Source organism: Psittacula echo, assembly GCF_963264785.1.
Source record: "Psittacula echo genome assembly, chromosome: 14".
NCBI lineage: Eukaryota > Metazoa > Chordata > Aves > Psittaciformes > Psittacidae > Psittacula > Psittacula echo.
Window position 1 is genome coordinate 647,120 of NC_137750.1, and position 20,112 is coordinate 667,231.

The 20,112-nt window shown below is 51.2% G+C and overlaps 2 protein-coding genes across 2 annotated transcripts in view; one reads left to right on the forward strand and one right to left on the reverse strand.

Annotated features, from left to right (window-relative positions):
- The first annotated feature begins 1,143 nt into the window (after window positions 1–1,143).
- On the forward strand, window positions 1,144–16,634 carry PGS1 (phosphatidylglycerophosphate synthase 1). The gene is made up of 10 exons (XM_080629645.1): window positions 1,144–1,354; window positions 4,168–4,357; window positions 4,462–4,539; window positions 5,604–5,703; window positions 6,363–6,552; window positions 6,903–7,081; window positions 7,645–8,178; window positions 12,142–12,290; window positions 14,564–14,706; window positions 15,788–16,634. Exons 1-9 carry the CDS (start codon window positions 1,221–1,223, stop codon window positions 14,681–14,683), a joined length of 1,674 nt encoding a protein of 557 aa, XP_080485771.1. The 5' UTR covers window positions 1,144–1,220; the 3' UTR covers window positions 14,684–14,706; window positions 15,788–16,634.
- DNAH17 (dynein axonemal heavy chain 17) overlaps window positions 14,735–20,112 on the reverse strand; it is a 34,423-nt gene continuing 29,045 nt past the window's right edge. The window contains exons 73-79 of the mRNA XM_080629626.1: window positions 19,519–19,710; window positions 18,794–18,973; window positions 18,300–18,482; window positions 17,717–17,899; window positions 17,440–17,583; window positions 16,682–16,907; window positions 14,735–15,969 (exon numbers count right to left, since the gene is read on the reverse strand). Of these exons, the coding sequence (XP_080485752.1) occupies window positions 15,722–15,969; window positions 16,682–16,907; window positions 17,440–17,583; window positions 17,717–17,899; window positions 18,300–18,482; window positions 18,794–18,973; window positions 19,519–19,710 (1,356 nt within the window). The 3' untranslated portion in view covers window positions 14,735–15,721. The remainder of the gene's footprint in view (window positions 15,970–16,681; window positions 16,908–17,439; window positions 17,584–17,716; window positions 17,900–18,299; window positions 18,483–18,793; window positions 18,974–19,518; window positions 19,711–20,112) is intronic.

Consider the following 20,112-nt stretch of genomic DNA (forward strand, 5'->3'; position numbering starts at 1 on the left):
GCATCAGCACATTGCTGGCCTTTGTGTCAAGGTGCCAGGCTGCTGCCAGCACCGCTGCACTTCTTAGGGGAGCATTGTGAAATAAACCCCCCCTCGACTGACATAAGGGGACAATAAGGGGCAAATCCTCTCTCGATGCCATGCCAGGGGCTCCAGACGGCCACCCACCTGCAGACTTGCTCCTGGGCAGCTATGGTCTGCGAGGGCTGTGGGATGGTGGAGGTAACCCCAGTGGTGCCTGTGGCCCGCAGCTGGGGACGGTGCTGGCTTCGGGAGCCCTGGGGTGCTCCGTGCGGTCGGTGCTTTGGCACCCGCCGCAGCAGAGGACAGGGGCCGAGGTGCCCATCCGCGGAGGTCGAGCAGCCACGGCCCTGCCGGCCCTTGCCCGGTGCCGCGGCGCGGCAGGCTCTATCCTGAAGCGATTTCTGCACCCCGTTGCCGTGCCCGGGCCTGGTGGGGCGGCAGCGAGCGGTACTGGGGGCACCAGGGCGCCCATCCCCACCTGGTTTCGCTGCATTTTCGTTTGGCGATTGTCAGTGTGGACCGGGGAAACAACCCCGTCTTTGTCCGCGGGTTTCTTTTACACAGTTTAATTTGCCCTGGAGGAGCCGGCGCTGCCAGTCAGGGATAAACACCAGCCGCGCGCTTCTGGGAAGTGAGGCTGCGGTGAACGAGCGGGGCCGGGACCCAGATGAGCTCTGGAGCTCTGCCTGCGGCCTCGGGGCGCGGGGGCAGGGACGGGCGGGCGGCTCCTGCCGGGGTGGCGGCTCCGGACTCCCCGCCGCGGGGCTGCCAGCGGGACCGCGGGGCTCTGCCAGGCACTGACCCGAGCGCTGCGGTGACCCGCGGGGACCCGGCCCAGGCGGGGGGCTCGGCCGCGGGAAGGAGTCGCGTGGCCGCGGGGGGCTGCGGGTGACCGGAGGGGCTGACACTGCCGGGACGGCGATCACGGCTGGCGCGGGGCTCGGGACGCACCTTCCCGGGCCCGACCCGCGTGTGCGAGGGCAGGGAGGGGCCGGACAGCGAGTCCCGCCCGGGCCCTCCCCGGTCCCCCCGGCTGCAGCCCCTTTCGCCGCTCCGGGGCCCTGCGGTGAACGGCGGCGAGAGGGACCGGCGAGGGTGGGCGGCAGCAGCAGGCGGTGGTGCCGGCCGCCGGAAGCGGAAGCGCGTGACGGCACGTCGCCATAGTAGCGGCCGGAAGCGGAAGTGTCGGGGGGCTGATGGCGGCGGCGGGGGGTGCGGCGTTGTGGCGGCGGTTCTCGGCCTGGCTGCCGCGGGGCCGCCTGGGCCTGGCCGCGCTGCTCGGCCGCCTCTCGGATCGCCTGTCCCGCGGCCGCGACCGCCGGGCCCGCAGGTAAGGACCGCGCTGAGCGCCCCCGGACCGCCCCCGGGGCCGGGTCTGCGTTACCCGGGGAGCCCCTGGCGGGAGCGTTGCCCAGCACCCGTCGCTTCTCCTGTCCCTGCCGGGCCGGGGCCCGTTCCGTTCTTGCCGCTGCGTTTTTCGCTCTCCGCTCGCTTGCAGCGGCCTCAGTTCGCCCGCGGCTCATCACGAGCGCTGCTCAACCTCCGCCACGGGACTGCTCGGGTTTGACTGTGCCCGGGTCGGGGTTTGCCCGTGGAAGGCGAGATTTTCCCTCCTGCCCTCGGGAGAGAGGCGGGAGCAGGGCTCGGCTCGTCTGCGCTGCGGCTGCGTCTGAGCCAGAGGTGATGGAAACGAGAGAGGTGAGGGGAGCCGGGTCCGCTCTCCCTGTGCAGCCACCGTTGTTCTGGAGCAGGTGAACTGTCAAACACGCACACGGGGTGTTTTCACCATCATTCCAAACGCATCTCCTCTGAACTGCTTCTCCTTCTGTTGGCCGCTGCCTTAGTTTTGTGCCTCTTTCTGTGGGGCTCAGCACAGGTCATGCTAAAAGCAAAACGTTAAATACCGAGAGGGGATTGGTTTTCTGTAGAACCACATGCTGGGTTCAGAAGTGATCAAACAAAATGCTTTGGAGTCTTTAAAGCTCAGAAACCAGCCTTTTCCCCTAGCCTTCAGGCATCACTTTGCACTGTACTGGTAAGAGAGTGCTGGAGGGATGTTACGTGTTTTGGTTTGGGTTTTTAAACCCATTCTGCATGGGCAGCCTCTTGCATCTCAGCACGTCTTCATGCTGCTGTTCCTCGCTGCTGTCTCAGCCCATGTCCTGCCTGATGTTCTTGTTAAGCCAAGGAAATTCTTTCTAAATTTCTCTTTTGGTTTCGTCAGTGTTTTTAATGGAGATCAGTTACTGGCCTGAGCCCTAGAATGAGACATCTGAGCTCAGACACGTGATCTGCAGGTTCCCTGGTGTGGTGACGTCTGTGTGGTAAAAGGACGGCACTGAATCCTGCAGTTTCACTTCACCGTTGGTGCTGCAGATGAGGTATTGCACTGAAGGAGTGTTTCAGCTCCATCATGAGTCTCAGAACCAAAACCACAACTTTTAAAAATAGAACACACAAAAAATCCCACGTTTATATTTAGGGTCAACGTTGACACAGAAAAGATTTGAGGTGGTTCCTCGTAGTTTCGTTTTCTCTTCCCAGTTAACTTGGTGGTGGGGATTACATGGGAAGGGCTCCTCCTGCCCCCGTTTCCGTTTCTCTGAAAGCTGGTTTGTTGAAGTGTGGAATTTTTGTGATTTCTTCATAGTGTTACAGGGTTCCTGGCTGTGGGGTGCGTTCAGCTGGAAGGATCCTGTGGTGGTTGAGTAGTCATGAGTTCAGTGATGGGTGGTACAAGCTGCCGCTTTGGCAGGTGGTCGCTGTGCCATTGTTACAGTTGGCTACCCCAAAATACTGATTTCTGGGCTAATTATAAAAGCCTCAGGCCTTCAGCACTGAATAAGGTCTGAAATGTCAGTGTTGGATTAAAAGATCAAAGAGTGCAGAGGCACTGTAGGATGTGTAGGCAGTAAAACTCCCAAGTGCAAAGTTAGTGGGGATCATGCATGTGTTGGGTTAATCTGGAGGCTTAAAACAAATGGTGCTGGTGGCACTGATGGATTGTACCCGCAGCAGCCAGGAAGGGGCTCTCTGTGGAGCTGCTGCTCAGAGCACAGACCACGCATGGCCACTGCGACTTACGGTTTTCGTGCTCTTTGCCAGGAAATGGCTTCTTGGAATTGTTTCTGGAGAGTGGCTTCTCAGCCACTGGCTTCTGGAAGTGCAAGTGGCCAGGATGTACCAGTGGGATTATAAAGAAAATATTTATGTACTGAAACCAGTCTTTCTTGTATTTTCTTTCTGCTTTGATTCTCTTTTTTAACCTCTTCAGTGGAACATTTCCGTTGCTTTAGCAGCCTGTTGGTAACTGTACAGCTGGTGGGTGTCGAGTCTGAGCCTAGTCCACACGATCCATTGAAAACCACCATCCTAGGAATTCTTGCAGGGATTGAGTCAGATTTCTGATGTGGTGAATAGTCAGTGATAAAGTAGTGGATTTTCCAGGAAACGTAACTGCCAACTGTGGCTTCTGTGTAAGGGTGTTCGGAAACCTTGTGAAGATCCAGTGTTTTATCGTGAAGCAAAAGAGTGAAATCATCTTCCTGGAATCTGAGGTCATTTGGGCTTTGGATTGTGGTAACACCTGAAAGATCCTTGTAACAAATTCTGGTAAAGGTCGTAATTGAGTCTCTTTGTGGTGTGTGGTGGGGCAGGCACATGGGGATGGGTCACGGGATGGTGATTGCCTGTTGGCCTGCGGGATCTAGCCTTCCTCTGGGTGAGAGCAAGAAGCGTGGTTCTGTCTCACTCCTGCCAGTAGGATCCGCAGGCCAGAGTGTGTCTCTAGTTCAGTCCCTTGCTCATTGATTCCTGCATCTCATGGGAGTTGCTGCTGCTAATTGTGCTGAAATGTGGCTTTGTCATGTGGGCAGCCTCCTGCCAGGGCTTGTTCTGTGACTTGATGAATTTGCATGCATGAAGCCTCCAGAGAAGACAAGATGCCATTTGCTTCTTTCCCCCCCCCCCCCACCAGCGTGACTGTTGGCAGTAAGTTGGTTTCTTCCCAAAGTGACTTCAGACGAAGGATGTTCTTGCCGTCCTGTGCTGGCCCTGGTTGCAGCTCTTTCTTTCCCTATTTGGAGGCTGATTGTGGGAAGCGAAGGCTCCATGTAAAGAATTTCCCCATCTTTCTTTCCGCAGATCATCATGGCTTCTCCTAGCCCCATTGCTCACCCCTTCTGTTCCTGTGATCACAGCCCCACCTTGTTCCCTCTGTCCAGAAGGAGCACACAGGTTCCAGTGGATTGGGAATCTGGTTCCAGAGTTTGGGGTCTCCAGCTCACATATCAAGGTGCTTTCATCCCCAGCTGAATTCTATGAACTCTTGAAGGTAGGTTGTGGGTTCCAAGTTGCAGCTCTCCTGTGCCCTGAATCACAGCAGCTTGTGGTCTCAAGACCAAGGATGAACCTTAACTTACATTCTGCTATTCCCAGGTACAGATAAAATCAGCCAAGCAGCGAGTGGTGATGGCTTCACTCTACCTGGGAACAGGGCTCCTTGAGCAGGAGCTGGTGAGTGTGGAAAGGGTTTAGGAAGGGAAGAAAGTGACTGAAGGGAAGTGTTTGCCTTTGTGACAAGCATCCTGCTCCTGCAGTGCAAGAGCTGTGTGTGAGGAGTAGTTTGTGAGCTTGTAACGTCCTGAAAACTTTGATACAGGGATTCTCCTCTCCCAGAGAGTTTCCTGGAGTTCCTGGCTGCATTTGGGGTGGAGAGGGAGGAATTTGGAAGGGAGGTTGTTTTTGCATGGAGTTTCTGTTTGAGGCCTAGTGTAGAGCCATGGAGCTACTGAACTTCCTCACAGGAAAACTAGCCTGAATCTTCCAGCCCGTCAGAAGCTACTGTGGGTGTCCGTAGGGGTTTTGTGGAACAAGATCAGAGGTAAAGGGTTTTGCTGGGCATTTCTCTTGAACACAAAGTTGATGTGTGTAATGCTGTGTTCTGCCCCCCAACTGCAGCAGCAGCAGCTCTCTGCATTCAAGACAGAGGTCAGCTTTGCTTCCTGTTGTTAGCCTTTTCCATTTCCTGTTCTTTCCCCTGGAAACAAAAGTGTTATTTGTGAGCCATTTAGGGAGAAGCCTGACCTTGGCCGGTTTCTCATATTAGAATGCAAATTCCACAGCAGGATAAGGTGGACAAGGGCCTGCCCAGGGCTTTGTGCCTGGCTTTGTCTGGGCTAGTACACAAGATGTGAGTTTGCATGTGACAAACAGCCTTGCAGTTAAGGGATGAAGCTGCCTCTGCACCATTTGTGAGTCCCTCCAGGGTTTCTCCTTGGTAATGCAAATCCTGTGTTTTGGGAATGATGGTGGGAATTTTTCTGCTAATATTAATTACTCTTCAGAGGCTCAAGAATGTGCACAAGCAAAATCGATGCCCTTTCATGTATTGCTTTAGGCTGACATAGTAGGGTGCTAGTCTGGCAGATGCAGAGTCTAAACTAGCAGTGATTTGCATGAGTGGGAAAGACTCATAGCAGGGTGTGGAAGCTTTCAAGGCTGCCAGCCTCCTGGCTGATGCATGCTTTCTTTATAAAGCTTTATTTGCTTTCTGTAACCAGAGGAATGTCTTTCTGCAGGTGGATTGCTTAGAAGAAACACTGGAGAAATCCTTCCAAGCAAAGGGATCGTCTGACCTCAGAGTTTCCATTCTTCTGGACTACACCAGAGGATCTCGGGGTAGGTGTTACGATGCTTTCTTTCTTCAGAGGCTTAGTGTACAGTTAGGCTGTGTAGACTGCTTTTTCAGAGAGAGTTTGTCTTGACCAGTTGGACTTACCTGCTTAAATCATACACCTCTCAAAAGTGGCCTTTTGTGTACCAGGAACTACTTATGCCCAGAAGATTTTCAAGCTGAGCAACTTTTCTTCTGAAATAGGTGGTTGGAGCAAGAATGGCTGAACTCTGCTCTGTGAAACTTGTGCTTTTTTGCTCATTTCACTTGTCAGTGCACTTGCCCTTATCCAGCGTGCTCTCTTATATTTTCATTTCCAAAAGAAAGTGGGAATTGTCAGAAGTAGCTGTACACCCTTCTGATGCCTCTTTGTAGCAAGTGTTACTAGCGCAAGGCATGGCTTGATCAAGAAACTTTGAAGGTGTCAGACCAGTGGTGTTTCCAGGCCCCTTTCTCAGTGAAGGTGCAGGTCTGAGTGTGGGTTTCAGAACTGACATAGTGCAAGTGAAAGTGACTGAAAAAGAAATAAAATGGAAAGGAAAGAAAGGGAGACACGTTGAGGGCCAGCAGATGAGCTGGGTGCTCATGCTGTGACCAGCTGTGGTGCCATGAGGTATCCCCTGGCTGGTGAGATCCCCTCTGTGAAACTCCCCTTGTCTCTCAGGTCGGAAGAATTCCCGGACAATGCTGGTTCCGTTGCTACAGCGATTTCCCGAGCAAGTCCGTGTGTCCCTCTTCCACACCCCGAACCTGCGTGGGCTGCTCAGGCTCCTGATTCCAGAGCGCTTTAATGAGACCATTGGACTGCAGCACATCAAGGTCTATCTCTTTGATGATAATGTGATCCTCAGCGGGTGAGTCCTGCCTCTTCAGGCCCTTCTGTGCTTCATTTAGCTGAGGTGTTGAGGCAAGGTGTGCATGCTGCCAGCGCTGTTTGAGCTTCATAGCTATCTCTGGCCTTCCCATAGTCATTGCAGCAATGCTCTTCTGAGATGGAAGAGCAGCCACAGCTCTGCCACATGAGATTTTCATGTGTAAGAGAGTCTTTCTCAAAAGGGAAAGAGAAAGGTTTCTCAAGATTCAAAAGGAAATGGCCAGTTTGTACTTAAGTTATGTTCAAAGTGAGATCTGTGATGGGCTGAGGTGTTCAGGATCGCAGGCCTATGCTCAGTTCTGGAACTCAACTCTTCTTTTTCTCTCCTAGTGCAAACCTGAGTGATTTGTACTTCACCAATCGCCAGGACCGCTATGTTCTTCTGCAGGACTCTCCTGAGATCGCAGACTTCTTCACGGAGCTAGTGGATGCAATTGGAGATGTGTCCCTGCAATTGCAGCAAGATGATACAGTGCAGATGATGGAGGGGATGGTGCACCCCTACCAGGGTAGGAGGGAGTTCTCTTACCTGGTTGGAGGATATGGTCCAAAGGAGGAGGGTGACTGTTGGAGTTGGTGGATGTTTAACTCCATCCATTGGCAGGTTGCTGGGTGTCTGACCATTGTTAACAGGCTCAAGGGTGTCCCAGTTCTGTGACACCCATTATTGGAATCAGGTTTGCTCCAGTTTTGAGACTGGGTCTTTTGGGGTGTTCCTAGCACAGTGGGTGTCATCAGCTCACCTGGCAGAGGAGAGAACTGGCCCCGTACCTGTCTCATTGCTTATTTGTAATTCTGCTGCTTATGACGTTAAACAAGAACTTAAATTCCTTGAGAGGTTCTTTCTGTTTTTGATACTAATGGCTGTAAAATGCCAGATGTTCTGGGTGTACATAATGTGAAACTTTCATCTGTTTTTGAGAGTTGGGGAAGAAAGTTGTGCAGTCTCTGTGTTAGCTCCTTTTTGTTCTCATGTTGGTGTCCCATCAGTAGCTTTTCCTGCTACATGATAGGTGATACGTAGGTCTGTACCTTTAGGTCTGAAACCCAGTGTCCTGTGGTTTTCCTGCAGGGGACAAGGTGGCTTACTGTGAGATAGCAAATCGGAGGGTCATGGAGGTGATCAACTCTGCCAGGACCCGACAGGAGCTCCTTCATGCAAAGACTTTCCACAGCAGCCAGCAAGGCAGCTCCTTGTTATCCCAGAAGGGCTCTCAAGAATCCAGGGATCTGAAACCAGAACCCGACACCTGGATCTATCCCTTAATCCAAATGAAACCTTTTGGGATTCAAATAGATGAGGTGGTCACAGAGACGCTGCTGACAGAGGCTGAACGGGATGCCAGGATATACCTCACCACTGGCTACTTCAACCTGACCCAAGCGTACATGAACCTCATCTTGGGCACGAGGGCTGAGTACCGGATCCTCCTGGCCTCACCGGAGGTGAATGGGTTTTTTGGTGCCAAAGGGGTGGCAGGTGCCATCCCTGCTGCCTACGTTTACATTGAGCACCAGTTCTACAGTGAGGTCTGCTACCTCCACCAGCAGGAGAGGGTCCAGCTGCAGGAGTACTCGAGGGCTGGGTGGACTTTCCATGCCAAAGGTAAGATGTCCTTCCCCAGGAAGATGTGTTCAGAGATGTTTGAGGCTTGTGCATACGTGGATTGCGCAACTGGTGAGGAGATGGCTGAGTGCTGGGTCTGGACTTGACCTCTGAAATACTCATCCAGGGGTTGAACATCTTGCTTGCGTAAACCTGGGAAGTTTGGATCACCAGGGGCACAACCATGCAAAGTAATGTCTTGCCTCTGGATTTCTGATTTGAATATAGACCCAGAGATTATCCAGAAACTGTCCCGTGGCGACAGTAAAGTACTGTCACCATGGGGTGATGAGAGGCTTGATGTGAAAGCATCTGGATGTGTTTATGATCACAGTAACTGTGATGCAGTTTCTTGTACATCCCTCCAGCCAGTTTCACCAGTAAGAAGTGGTGACTATGCCGAGGCCCCCAGGATCTGCTGCAGGAGCAGGAAGGGAACTTGCTGGTGCCTCCCCAGGGGTCCTGGGTGCTGTGTTCTCTTGGCAGCAGGTTTTCACAGGGATGATGCAGGTGTTAAGGAATTTGTACCAGTTTCTGTTCAGGGCATACAGAAAAGTGCAGCACAGTGAGTAACTGCACCCGTGTGCCTGCTGGGAGCTGAAGGGGAAGTTGCTGAGAAATGCATGTTGCTTAACAAATGTAGTTAATAAAAAACAAAGGTAATTAATACTGCCAGCACAGTCTGCTGCAACACCTCCGATTCTTTCCTGCTTGATAGATGTGTACAGCCTTCACAAGCTCAGTGCCACCTTGACCAGAGCATGAGTATTTCCCCCGACTGGTTGTTGCTGGTTGTGTCTCCGAATTCTCCTTCCAGAAAACACAGCCTTTGACTCTTATGTTCTCCTACTTTAGACACAGTAGGAGGTATTTGATTGCTCAGTAATAGATTTTAATGATGTGAGTAACTTAGGAAGTCTAATGGAGGGGTTTTTGGTTTAGAGAAGACTGATGCCTGTGACACTTCATAACTGTCGAGGTTCTCAGGATCTTCCCACGTGGAGGTGCCCCCGTGGAAATCCTCACAAAATGACTTGGTCTCAGGGTCAGGCAGCCCGTGGCTGAGCTGAGACATCTTTGCCATGTTCTGTTTCTTGGATCTCCTGCAAGCAGAGCTCTGGGCTGTGTCACGGTGTCACTTCCTGTGATGGTTCAGTGCTCCCCTTGGACAGCAATTCCTGTAAGCAGTTCCCAGCTTGGCAGTAATTTACGTGAGCCATTCCTCAGGCGTATCATGCTGAGGGACATCCCCATTGTTTGCAGCACGTGGGATTTTGGGCACTGGAGGATGCAGCCCCTGGGCTCTGGCCTGTTCCTTTTTCGAAGTTCTTCTTCTCTGTTTGTTTAAGGAGACAAGTATTCATGACTCTGGGGATGCCTCTGTGTGCCCTGCTTCCTACAGGGCTGCCCGAAGCAGATTCAGAAGTGGCAGGGAGAGAAACCTGCTCAGGTCTTCTCTTGACTCAAGAAAACACACAAGTGTTACTTGCTGCCTCTGTGTTGAAAGTACAAACCTGCCTAAGGAGTGTTGTGCCCCTCCTGCAGCGAGACCAGTCACTCTGGTCCAATAAACCCTTATCTCAGTCCAGGGCCTGAAGGAGGTGCCTGCCTGGGAAGTCCTGTGTGGTCTGTCTTCCGGGAAGCACATGCTCAAGTGATCTGTGGCTCACAGGTTCCCCCCCTTGCTGGCCACTTCCTACTGCAAGTGGGATTTTGTGGTTTGGTGTGGATTGAGCTCAAGCATGGGCTGCTTTTCCAAGCCACCAAAGTGTTTGTGGCAGCTAGTCCCTTCTTGGGCAGCTGTACCTTCTGGTGAGGTGCTTTGGGCTCTGCCTGTGTATGGTATTCTCTAGAGAGGAAGTTCAGCAGGTCCCATGCTTGGCAGGAGGGATGTTGGAGGTGTGTGCTGCCTCACAGTGCTGCAAGGATCAGCATGTGGCTCCTTTCTCTGACATGCTGTGCCCCTTGGCACATGTTTGATTCATTCTGCAAGAGTCACGCAGTGTGAGTGAAAGACAGAATAGGGCAGAAGAGGGAAAAGGAGGAAACCTTGGAGACAGATGGAGGGCAGTTGCACATGGAGCCTGGCTCCTGGAAGAGGATATGCGATCCTCAGCAGCACATAGTGCTCATTGATACTTCCTTTTTGGGCTTAGACAAGACACCCCTTTGTCTCCTGTAGGACACCCCTCCAGCTCCTCTTGAAACATTTTGTGTCCTCTTGCACAACAAGCACCAGGGTTCTGGATGTCCTTGGGTTTGTTCAGTGCAGAGCTCTGTGGGAGTAGGAAACACAAACCCCTGCAATGAGAGGGGCTACCTGAAGCCTCCCTGCACATCCATCCATCTTGTGCTCTGTGGCTGTATGTGCTGGTGGGGGTGACGAAGGATCCTTCAGGATTAGATCCCTTCCATGCAAGTGGGGTGACAGTGCCGGACAGGTGCCTGTTTGCACGAGATAAACCTGTATTACTGCTCGTGAATGGTGGCTGGGAAACGGCTCTTCCCCTTTCTGGAAAGGTGAGTCACTGTTTGAGCAGATCCTGCCAGGTGGCCGTAAAGCCAGAGACACCCTGAAGCCTTGGTGCTGCCACGTGACTGCTCCGAAAGAGCGAGGAGCATGTTCCTGCTCTGGGGCAGAACCTCATGCTGCCCCGAGCCCAGCACTGGGCACCATGGTGGTGGCAGTGGGGTGGCAGAACTTGATGAGTCTCGCTGCCCCTCAGTTGCTTTGTGGGGTGTCCCAAAGCCCCATGTGTCAGCACCTCCCTCTCTGTGGGGGGGACCTGTGCAGGAGCTGTGGTTCCTGTGGTTTGGGCAGTGCCAGCACTGTGCTGGGACGTGTAACTGAAAGTGGCAGCGATGCTGCTGACTGCAATATGGGGGCTGGGAGGAGGTTACAGGAACCAGCAGTGAATCGGCAGCATCTTACTCAAGGCATTCTTGGAACTGCTCTGGGGTTGAGTTAGGAAACCTGCTGCTATTTTAAGGACTAGGTGGTTTTTATGCCACAGTTTCTTTGTTGTAGTCTTTGTGTGACTTGCAGTAGGGATAAGCCATCTATCAGGGACGTGCCCAGTGCTGTTCTAAGTGCTTGTGCTGTGCTGAGTGGAGAGCAAACACTCCTTGGGTCGATTTATACCCAGGAATGGCTGTATGGGCTCTCCTGGGCAATAGCCCTGGCTCTGCTGTGGCATCCCTGCCGTGCTGCAGCGGGTGTTGAGAACAGCGTGGTGTTTCTGTCTTGTGCTGGAAAAGAGAGTCTTCGGTTGTGTCATGCTTGCCTTTGTTGCACTGGTGAATTTGTGTGTGAGCTGCAGTGGTGAGTGGGCTTGGGAGTCCTGCACCCTGGCAAGAGTCTGATTTCATCTTCAGTGGCTGTGCAGGAATCGAGTGGGTGCAACAGTTTGCACTTCTCTTGCGAATCTTTATTTCATGTGAATTCACCTGTCAGAGCAGGAGATGCCTCTTCATGTGCTGCCGTGTGTAGCCTTGGAAGGGGGTCAGTCACTGGGTGACTGTGCTGCTCTCTGGGCTGGTCCAAACCTGGCCCATGTTCTGTGCCAGTTTTGCTTCACTGAAACCCAGTTTGCCTCATTTCAGCATTTCTGGGATATGCTGTGGTGCAAAACAGCCTCTAACTTGATAATAGTGACTTATTTTGGGTTATTTGGGGCCCCCATGCAGTGTATGTACATTCCTGAGCACATGTCCCAGGGGTGGCACTGGGTGTAGTGAAGCCCTCTAAGAGCACCCATGTTTGAACAGCACAAGCTGTGCCAGGGTCCTCCAAGGTTCATACGAAGATTTGCAAGATCATTGCAAGGAAGCTCCTGTTGTGTCCTGATCTTTTATGGTGACTGTCATCTAACGTGTTTGGTTCATTCTAAGCACATGTGTGAGGCTGCTCTGGTCACATCCTTTGTCTGCCATGCTTCTTTTCCTCTCCTGTTTTCCCTGCAGGCCTCTGGCTGTACCTGGCAGGAAGTGATCTTCCCTGCCTCACCCTCATTGGCTCTCCGAATTTTGGATATCGATCAGTTCATCGTGACTTGGAAGCTCAGGTCGCGATAGTGACGGAAAACAAAGCTCTGCAGCAGCAGCTCCACCAGGTGAGTGGCTCATCCCGGGGGGATGACAGGGATGTTGTGCTGCTGCCTGTCACACAGGGAATGCTGATGACGCAGTTGCAATAAAATCCTACAGCTACAATAATTCTAAACCTCCTGAGCAGAGGAAATCTCTGGAGCTGTTAGTTGAGTGACTATTGATGAGATGCCTGCTGCAAGTGCCTGTTTCTGGGAAATGGAGACCATAATGGGAAAGAACATGTGTCCCCAGTGAACTCGAGCATCAGGAGTGCTCAGACACTGGATGCTGAGCCATGGCGGGCAGGGAGGATATGCTTGCTCCTTGCTGCTCACACAGCATGTTCCTGGGCCTCAGCCCCAGTGTTTGGGCACAGCCAAAGTCTCACCGTGCTTGAGGGTATGAGGTCAGGCCCCTGGAATTGCTCATCTTGGACTTGTGGAGGGTTTTGCTTCTCGAGCATGTGGGAACTGCTTTGTAGGAATATGAAAGCCAATCCTTTAGCTTTTGAGTGGCTCTGTGGAGGTGAGCAAAAGCAGGACTTTTAGTGTAGGTTCTACAAGAAGAGGGTTTCTGGGCTGGTTGGATTGCCCATGAAATTACATGACACAATATAATCTTGAATGATAATATGGCAGCCTTGGCACAAACATTTTTCAGTGGATTAGTGCTCAGTGTCCCAGTTTGGCGTGGGGTTTTTTATTTAGTAGTATTATTTTTAACTGGGCAGCTTGGCCAGCTCAGCACTTGCTGCTTCTCTAAATCCTGCCTGACTTGGCTCTGAACCTTCCACTGGAACTGACTGTCCCAAGTATTTCTCATGTAGAGCTCTGATACAAAGCAAATTGGTGTGGTTCTTCTGTGTGTGACTTAGGGATCTCAAAAGTGTATCCTGTTAAGCCAAGCCCTGGCATAAGCAGGCACAGTTGTCTTCAAGATCAATGGGAATTGCCCTGTTGCATCAAGGCTCTTCCACAGGATGAGTCAGAGTCTGTCTAATCAAAACCAATTCTATTACTGGAAGAGTTGCTTGAATATTTCAATTCATGTCTTGCCTCTGCTTGTTTCTAATGGAAGGGAAGAATCAATGAAAATATGACAAAGGAATTTTCTCAGGCGGTGCTGCAGTGATCTCATTGAAAGGGCTTTAAACCATTCCCATTTGCTGGAAGCTGATTTTGAGGTTGGCTGTTTGTTTACTGTACTGTGGTCTTTGTTTAGAAGACTTAATACATTCCTGGGATGCTGCCATGAAATCACTTTGTCTGTGTAACATCCAGCTCCACTGGAAAGTGCTGCTGAGCTCTGGGCTCGAGTGTCTCTGGGTGCTCCCTCAATGAACTGGTCTCTCTTCCTGTGATCAGACAAGCTCACTGCATTGGCTGACCACTGGGCACGATCTCGGAGCAGGGCTGGCTGGAGCTCTTGGACCACTTGGGGATTCTAAAGTCGGACTGATTTGGCACACACGTGTCTTCCTTCTGTTGTTGGTTCATCATTTTGGATTACTTTCCAGTGCTTGGTTCCTGCTTCCCTGTTCCACTCTGAGTTTATACCCAGCGCAGAGCATGTTCTGTTGGTTGTGACAGCTTAGCTAATGAGAAACAGATTATGAACAGATTTACAGCTGCTCTTTGTTTGCCTGTACATCTCAGCCTGTCTGCTTTTGATAAGAAAACCGCTTCTACCTTTGATCAAAGAGCTGCTCTCACACGTGATGTGTGTATTATCATGGTGACAGTTCATTTCCTCCAGCAGCACTGTGTACACATGGGAGAAGCCAAAGTGTTTTTGGTCATTCAGTTGAAATCACTTCTGCACCTTCAGTTGAAACATGCTGCTTGGGCTGTGTCTAGAAAGAGCTACGAAACCATCTCTCAAGGCTGTTTCCTCTTCTGGCAATTGCAGTGAGGGACTCGGAAGCTTTCTGAAACAGAAGCTGAGCTCTCCTGCAGCCATGGGGCACAGCAAGGCAAACCCTCCTGCCTTTGCTCTTTGTGGAGTTTAAATTGCTAATTCTTGAGGTTTGATTATTGAGTGCACTAAGGGTCATCCGGGGGGAGCGGCGGGGAGGGCTGTGGCAGCGGGTATGAAGACAGATCCTGTGCTGGCCCCTCTGTGGTGTAGTTGTGCTGCATGGAATGAGGCTCTTTATGTGCAGGCTTGAGGAGAAATGGTGCATCTTCTTGACAGGGTCCATGGCCAGTTTTACCTGAGTATTTGCTTTTCCTCCTAAAGGCCATTACATGATTTAAGACTTAGGATTCACTGGGATGATGTTTATTTCCCTGTACAGGAGCAGGAGCAGCTTTACCTCTGCTCAGGTGTAGTCTCATCATCAACATTTGAGCAGCCAAGTCGTTATGTGAAGCTGTGGGTGAAGCTGGTAACACCTCTGATCAAGAACTTCTTTTGAAAGAAGAAAAGTTGCTGCTTTGGGTGAGTTTTCTGCCATTCTTATGGGGATTTGTATTGTGCTGACTGCAGTTAGTAAGTACACATGATGGAAACATGGATGATGTGAGGAAAAACCTGGCATCTCTTTTCTGAGGTACTTGCCTCTGACTAGAATCATTGTGCAAGGTCTCTGTTGGGTTTCATCTAGAATTTCTGGAAGGATTAGTGAAAGAGAAGCCTACAAGTGTATTTCCCATGCGTAGGAGTGCAACTTCCAGTTCTGAAATGTCCCTTTCAGAGTTCTGTGAAGAGGAATGGTGTTCAATAGAAAACAATGTTAGAATATTTAAAATGCATTATCACCTTTTTATCTGATCCGTGCTTTGTTTGCCCCTGTAGATGTTGATTGATGGGGGCAGTTGTTTTACCTTCTCTGTTCCATACAGTGCCCTGGATGTGCCTGGCTGTTCAACCACCCACTAAGTGGAGCCCTCCTGAGCTTCCTGGAACTGCTCCTAGATTTCCCTCTGTGCTGTGCACAGGCCATGCAGTTGACACCCCAGTGTGTGCCCTTGATGCTGAGTGTTCACACATCCATTATATTTACATACACATTTCCCTCCACCTCTGGAGACCCCACTGATGTATATGTTACGATGTGTTATGAGTGTCTTTCATGAATTATGGAGAGGCCTGAGAGGACCTTTGGTGCTAATGTGAATTTTGGAAACACAAACCGTAAACACGTTCTGTACAGAAGACAGAGTGCTGTGAGGAGGAAGGGGATGGGGTAGTTGCTTGCAGTTGTTCCGTTTGGTTTCCTCCAGTGGTCTGGCTCCCGACCAGCACTTTATCAGAAACCACCAATTGAAGCCCAGCATCCGTCAGGAGAAACTCCATGTCCTGAAGGAGCAGGTTCACCTTGACAGCAGCCCCAGCATGGCTTTATTGATACTTTGCTAAAATACTTTGGGTACAATCAACCTTAACCTAAGTTACACAACATTGAGTTATTTTTGCAAGTAAAAGGATTTGCTGTTTCCCAAGTCATTCCAGTTTAGCTCTGTAAGAGCAGAGCCACACCGGCAAGGACCCACTTAGCGGCTTTCTCTTTTGTCTTCAGGTTGAAAGTCCAGATGTAGGTGGGACCTCGCATTCGCGTCTTGTAGACAGGACATTCGTAGATGTTCTTGGTGTCCACGCAGTCCACAGGGATGGCTTTGATGAACATGACTGGCATCATGGACGTCAGCTCTTTCAGCCGCGAGTCTGCGATCGTACCCGAGGGGATGTCCCAGCGTGCACCTGCAATGACACCACATTGACAGTGTCTTGGCTCTGCCCTGCCTGTGACACTGCAGGGGCTGCTCTCACAACTGCTGATGGGAGGGAAGGAGCTGCTGTAGCAGCAGTCAGGGAGGGAGTGTGAAGGTTGCAGCCATGGTTGGGACTAACATGTTCTCATCTCACTGGGACTCATGAATGCATTTTGCCTTATGCCTGTGGGATGGCAAATAAATTCTGTCCCCACTCATCCCCTCAGCATGGGTTTGCATGAACAGTGCATGGCCCAAGGTGACACTTGGCCGTGGTGAGAACCATGCTAAGCTGTCTGTGAAATGGGCCTCTTTGGTGCTCTGCTGCCACTGCCCTCTCGTTCCCCCTTGTTTTTTAGCAGTAATTATTTTAGGTTCTGAGGTTCCTGGTTTGTCTTGCTCCCACCTCAAATACAATATAATATATTTACTTTAGTAACCATGTAGCTTCAGCCATCCCAGTCCTCAGGTTTGTGACACTCAATTTCCAAACCCCAAGTGTCTGGTTTGTGAGCGGGCGGGTGCTGCCCTCAGCTGGTGTGTCCCCGGACTCAAAGTGTGAGCCTGGACTCAAGGCTCTGCTGCATACAAAGGCCTGTGCACATGGGAGTAAACCAGTGAGTAGCAACAGCCTGAAGGATTTTTAAGGCTGCGCTGGCCTTTCCCCATGTCTCAACCACCTAAAGGATGCAGTCTTTTACCTTCCATGAACAATCCATGTATGTAGAAGCCTTCTCGGGGCGGAGCTGTTACCTCCTCATGGTTTTTCTTGGTCACGTCCACTGCAAGGCTCATCTTGTCCAGTGGCCACTCGTTTTTCCTGGCCATGGACTGCATGATGGCTGTGAGGAAGGACTGGGGGTTGAAGAATCCTGCCAGCCACACCGTTGCAGGCAGCACAAAGTTTGTTGTCCACACTTCCAGTTGCTGGAAAATAAAATTAGCAGAGAGTGAAATGTGTGCTTTGAGGAGCGGAACAGGGCTGGGAGCAGTGACTGACAGAGGTGATGCTTCACAGGCCCCTACACAAATGTCTGGCATCTTCCAGCCAGGGACACAGGGCTGGAGGTGGGCAGTAGTGAATCGGTGGCAGCCTCCCCTGCAGCAATGGAGCTGAACCCTTCACGTGGATTACAGGAGATGCTGCTGTTATTTTTTTAACAAAGCTACATTTAAATAGATGGTTTTATTAATTATTTTTTTTCTTCTGAGGCATATAAAGCTCTAATGGGGTTAACAATGTTCTTTCTTTGGAAATGGTGATATACTCTAATGGTGAACCCTTCTCAAACCTCTGCTCTTGTTCTTGGGTAAGAGGCCACTGCAGGTAAATCCAGTGGCTTAAGTTAATATTGAAAAATAAAGCAGTCAACCACTGTAAACCGATGGAGGTGATCCCTGGTCCTGTGTGGTGTCTGCTTGCTCTCTAAGCTTGAACTTCCACAGGAAAGGTGCTCACCCTGATGCGCAGGAGCATGTCTGCATACCAGGCTCCTAAGCTGAGGAGAGAGGGGTAGGCATAGCGGGTCCAGGACTCGGGAACGGTGTCATAGAAGAGTGCGTTTGCCAAGTCCTCCATGTCGGCCGTGATCGTTAGCTCACCCTTTAAAAGAGACACGTGGGGGCAGCTTTAGCTGAAGGCCACAGCTGGGGGATATGCTGGGTCTGAAATGCAACTGCAAACTGGGAATGTTTTGTCCAAGAGAGCGGCTTCCTAGGCTTGGCCTCCTGCGTACCTTGAGCCCCAGGTCCAGCTCCTTCAGCGAGCGCCTGATCTCATGCATCAGGAAGTTCATTCTTTCGCATTCCTGGAAGGCGACCACCACATATGGGGTCTTCTCCTTGGCTTTAGCCATGAGCTCTGCCATGATGAAGGGCTCTGGCAGCTGCCTGATGATCTCATCAAGGACTGACTTCACCTGGGAAGAACAGGGGAAATGCTGTCATTTAGTGGGCCATGGCCTCAGTAAGATTTTTCTGTCCCGCTGACATGTTTTTCTGTGCTTTCTCCTCTGTTACTAATACTCTGTTCCTTTACTAACTGCTCTTAGATCCTAAAGAGCTGCAGGTCTTTTGATAGCCAAGAAGGTTACTTAAATAAAACCTTGACAGGAATGTCCTGCTGAGCCAGGACTGCAGCGTTTGCTGTGAGCTCTGCAGCGATAGGTGCTGAGCTGGGATCACTGTACTACCTTGCACTGGTAAGAAATCAGTTGTTACCACACGGCATATTCCCCATCCATTGTGTGAGTGTCTGTGCTCCCCACCTGCACTGGGAATCATCATCACTTACTGTAAGAAGGCAGAAGATCCACTTGCCTTTTCCTCTCGGGAGATGCCCGCGCTGCCTCCTGTGTCCGACTCATTGGGCTGCATTTCCAGAATGGTGCGGAAGAGCCTATCGGAGGTGATGGTGAGGAAGCCGATCTCCGCGTTGGGGTGCAGTCCGTACAGGTAGGGGCTCTCGGGGGGCAGGTTCTCATCGATGTACGCATGGTAGCCCTGCACACGGGGCAAACGCCGATGTTACTTTAGCGCATCCGGAAAAAGGAGCCTTGGGAACGCAGCACCGCGGTGCTGTGCTGGGGGCACAGCTCCTGGCGGTTCTTACTCAAGATGGTTTTTCACTCACCTCTTACCTAAGTTTTTCACTTTCCCACCCCCAGCCACAGGAATTATTTTTGCAGCTATTTTGCATGTTTCCACTATTTTTCCCCTACCCTCCCCCTTGGTTATAGCATGAGGGAACTCCTGACTAGTAAACACCCAAGCAGTGGTTTTCCACAGCAAAAGGCACTGCTGATCTTTCTTACCTTGTAATCCAAGCTGGGAGGGACCAGAAACCCCGGAGCCAAGTACACTTCCCCGTCCAGCATCTCCACGCGGATGTACTCGCTGAGGTACGTGCGGCACAGCCGGCGGTCCCAGTCATCCGTGATGTGCCCCCCGTACATGATTTCACCAAAGAGGTACCGGAGATCGTCCCACGGCACCTACAGGGAGCAGCTTATCATTAGGTTCTGTGGCTGCACACATGCTGCAGGGCTACAGAGCTCTTGGAATGACCTGTCCAGTGTCCAGGGAACTGATGGACCCTGGACCACAGAGTCTCATTGACCAAGTGAAGGGGACAAGACAGGGGACCTTGTCTTGCATGTCTCTTGTGTTCAACCACAGATTTCACCTTGTCCTTGGCCATCCATACTTTGAACCCCATTATCCCATCCTTCTTCAGGTCAGTGTTGATCATGTCTGTAAGGCCAAGGGAAAGCAGGACTCTGCTGAAAGTGAGACCTCAATCCTACTCTTTGCATCTTCATTCTTGGGACAGGCTTTGCCTTTTAGGTGGAATGTTGTTTAAAAATACCAAACCCAACCCAACCAACCACTGAGGCACCAGCCAGAGCGAGCCCATGTCCCCACCTGCTGCTGAACCCAGCTCAGGAGGACTCTGCACCTTCTCTGCTGACATTTTAAGAAGGGTTGATTGTCATGGTGTGTTTTGCACTGGGCTATGGTGTCTTTGTCAGCCCCTTACCTTGGGGTTGGCCTCCAGGTAGTTGAACAGGATGTTAATGGATGTGGTCAGGTCCCCGCTGCTGAAGGGGTAAGGCCTGTTCCAGCCCTGAGCACCAAACTTGCGCCGCTCAGCCACCACTGCGTGGAAGTAACAGAGTGCAAACAAAATGCATTTGAACTCGATTTCTTTGGTGCACATCTCCAAGGTATCCTGCAGTGGAATGAAAGGGAGAGGGGATTGGCAAGTGAGTAAATATCTCTCTGCAGAGGAGGATGAAGGAATCTGATGGTTGTTTATTAAATAAATAAGCATAGAACTACCTTTTAAAGACTTGCTACTTTGTTAATTTTTGCACTCACTTGTTTATAAGCTATTTAGGACTACAAACACACACATATACATAGACCTGCCCCTGCTGACAGTCCAGGCAGCTCATTCATGGCACCAAGCTGCAGCAGCTCGACATCCAGCCTTGGGAAAGGCACAAGACATCCAGCACCCTCCCTGGTTCAGGAGCCTGGGGTCGTCTCTGGTTACTCCTAAATCACATCCCCACAGGTGGGGCTCTGGGCACACAGCAGGATGTGCTGGGGTGGGCCAGCTCCTGTGCCT

Excerpts from the sequence above, each read along its gene's own strand:
- PGS1 (XM_080629645.1), top strand. The coding sequence starts at position 1,221 with ATGGCGGCGGCGGGGGGTGCGGCGTTGTGGCGGCGGTTCTCGGCCTGG. Across the intron at positions 4,540-5,603 it reads GGCTCCTTGAGCAGGAGCTG|GTGGATTGCTTAGAAGAAAC; the intron begins GTGAGTGTGGAA and ends GTCTTTCTGCAG. Across the intron at positions 8,179-12,141 it reads GTGGACTTTCCATGCCAAAG|GCCTCTGGCTGTACCTGGCA; the intron begins GTAAGATGTCCT and ends TTTTCCCTGCAG.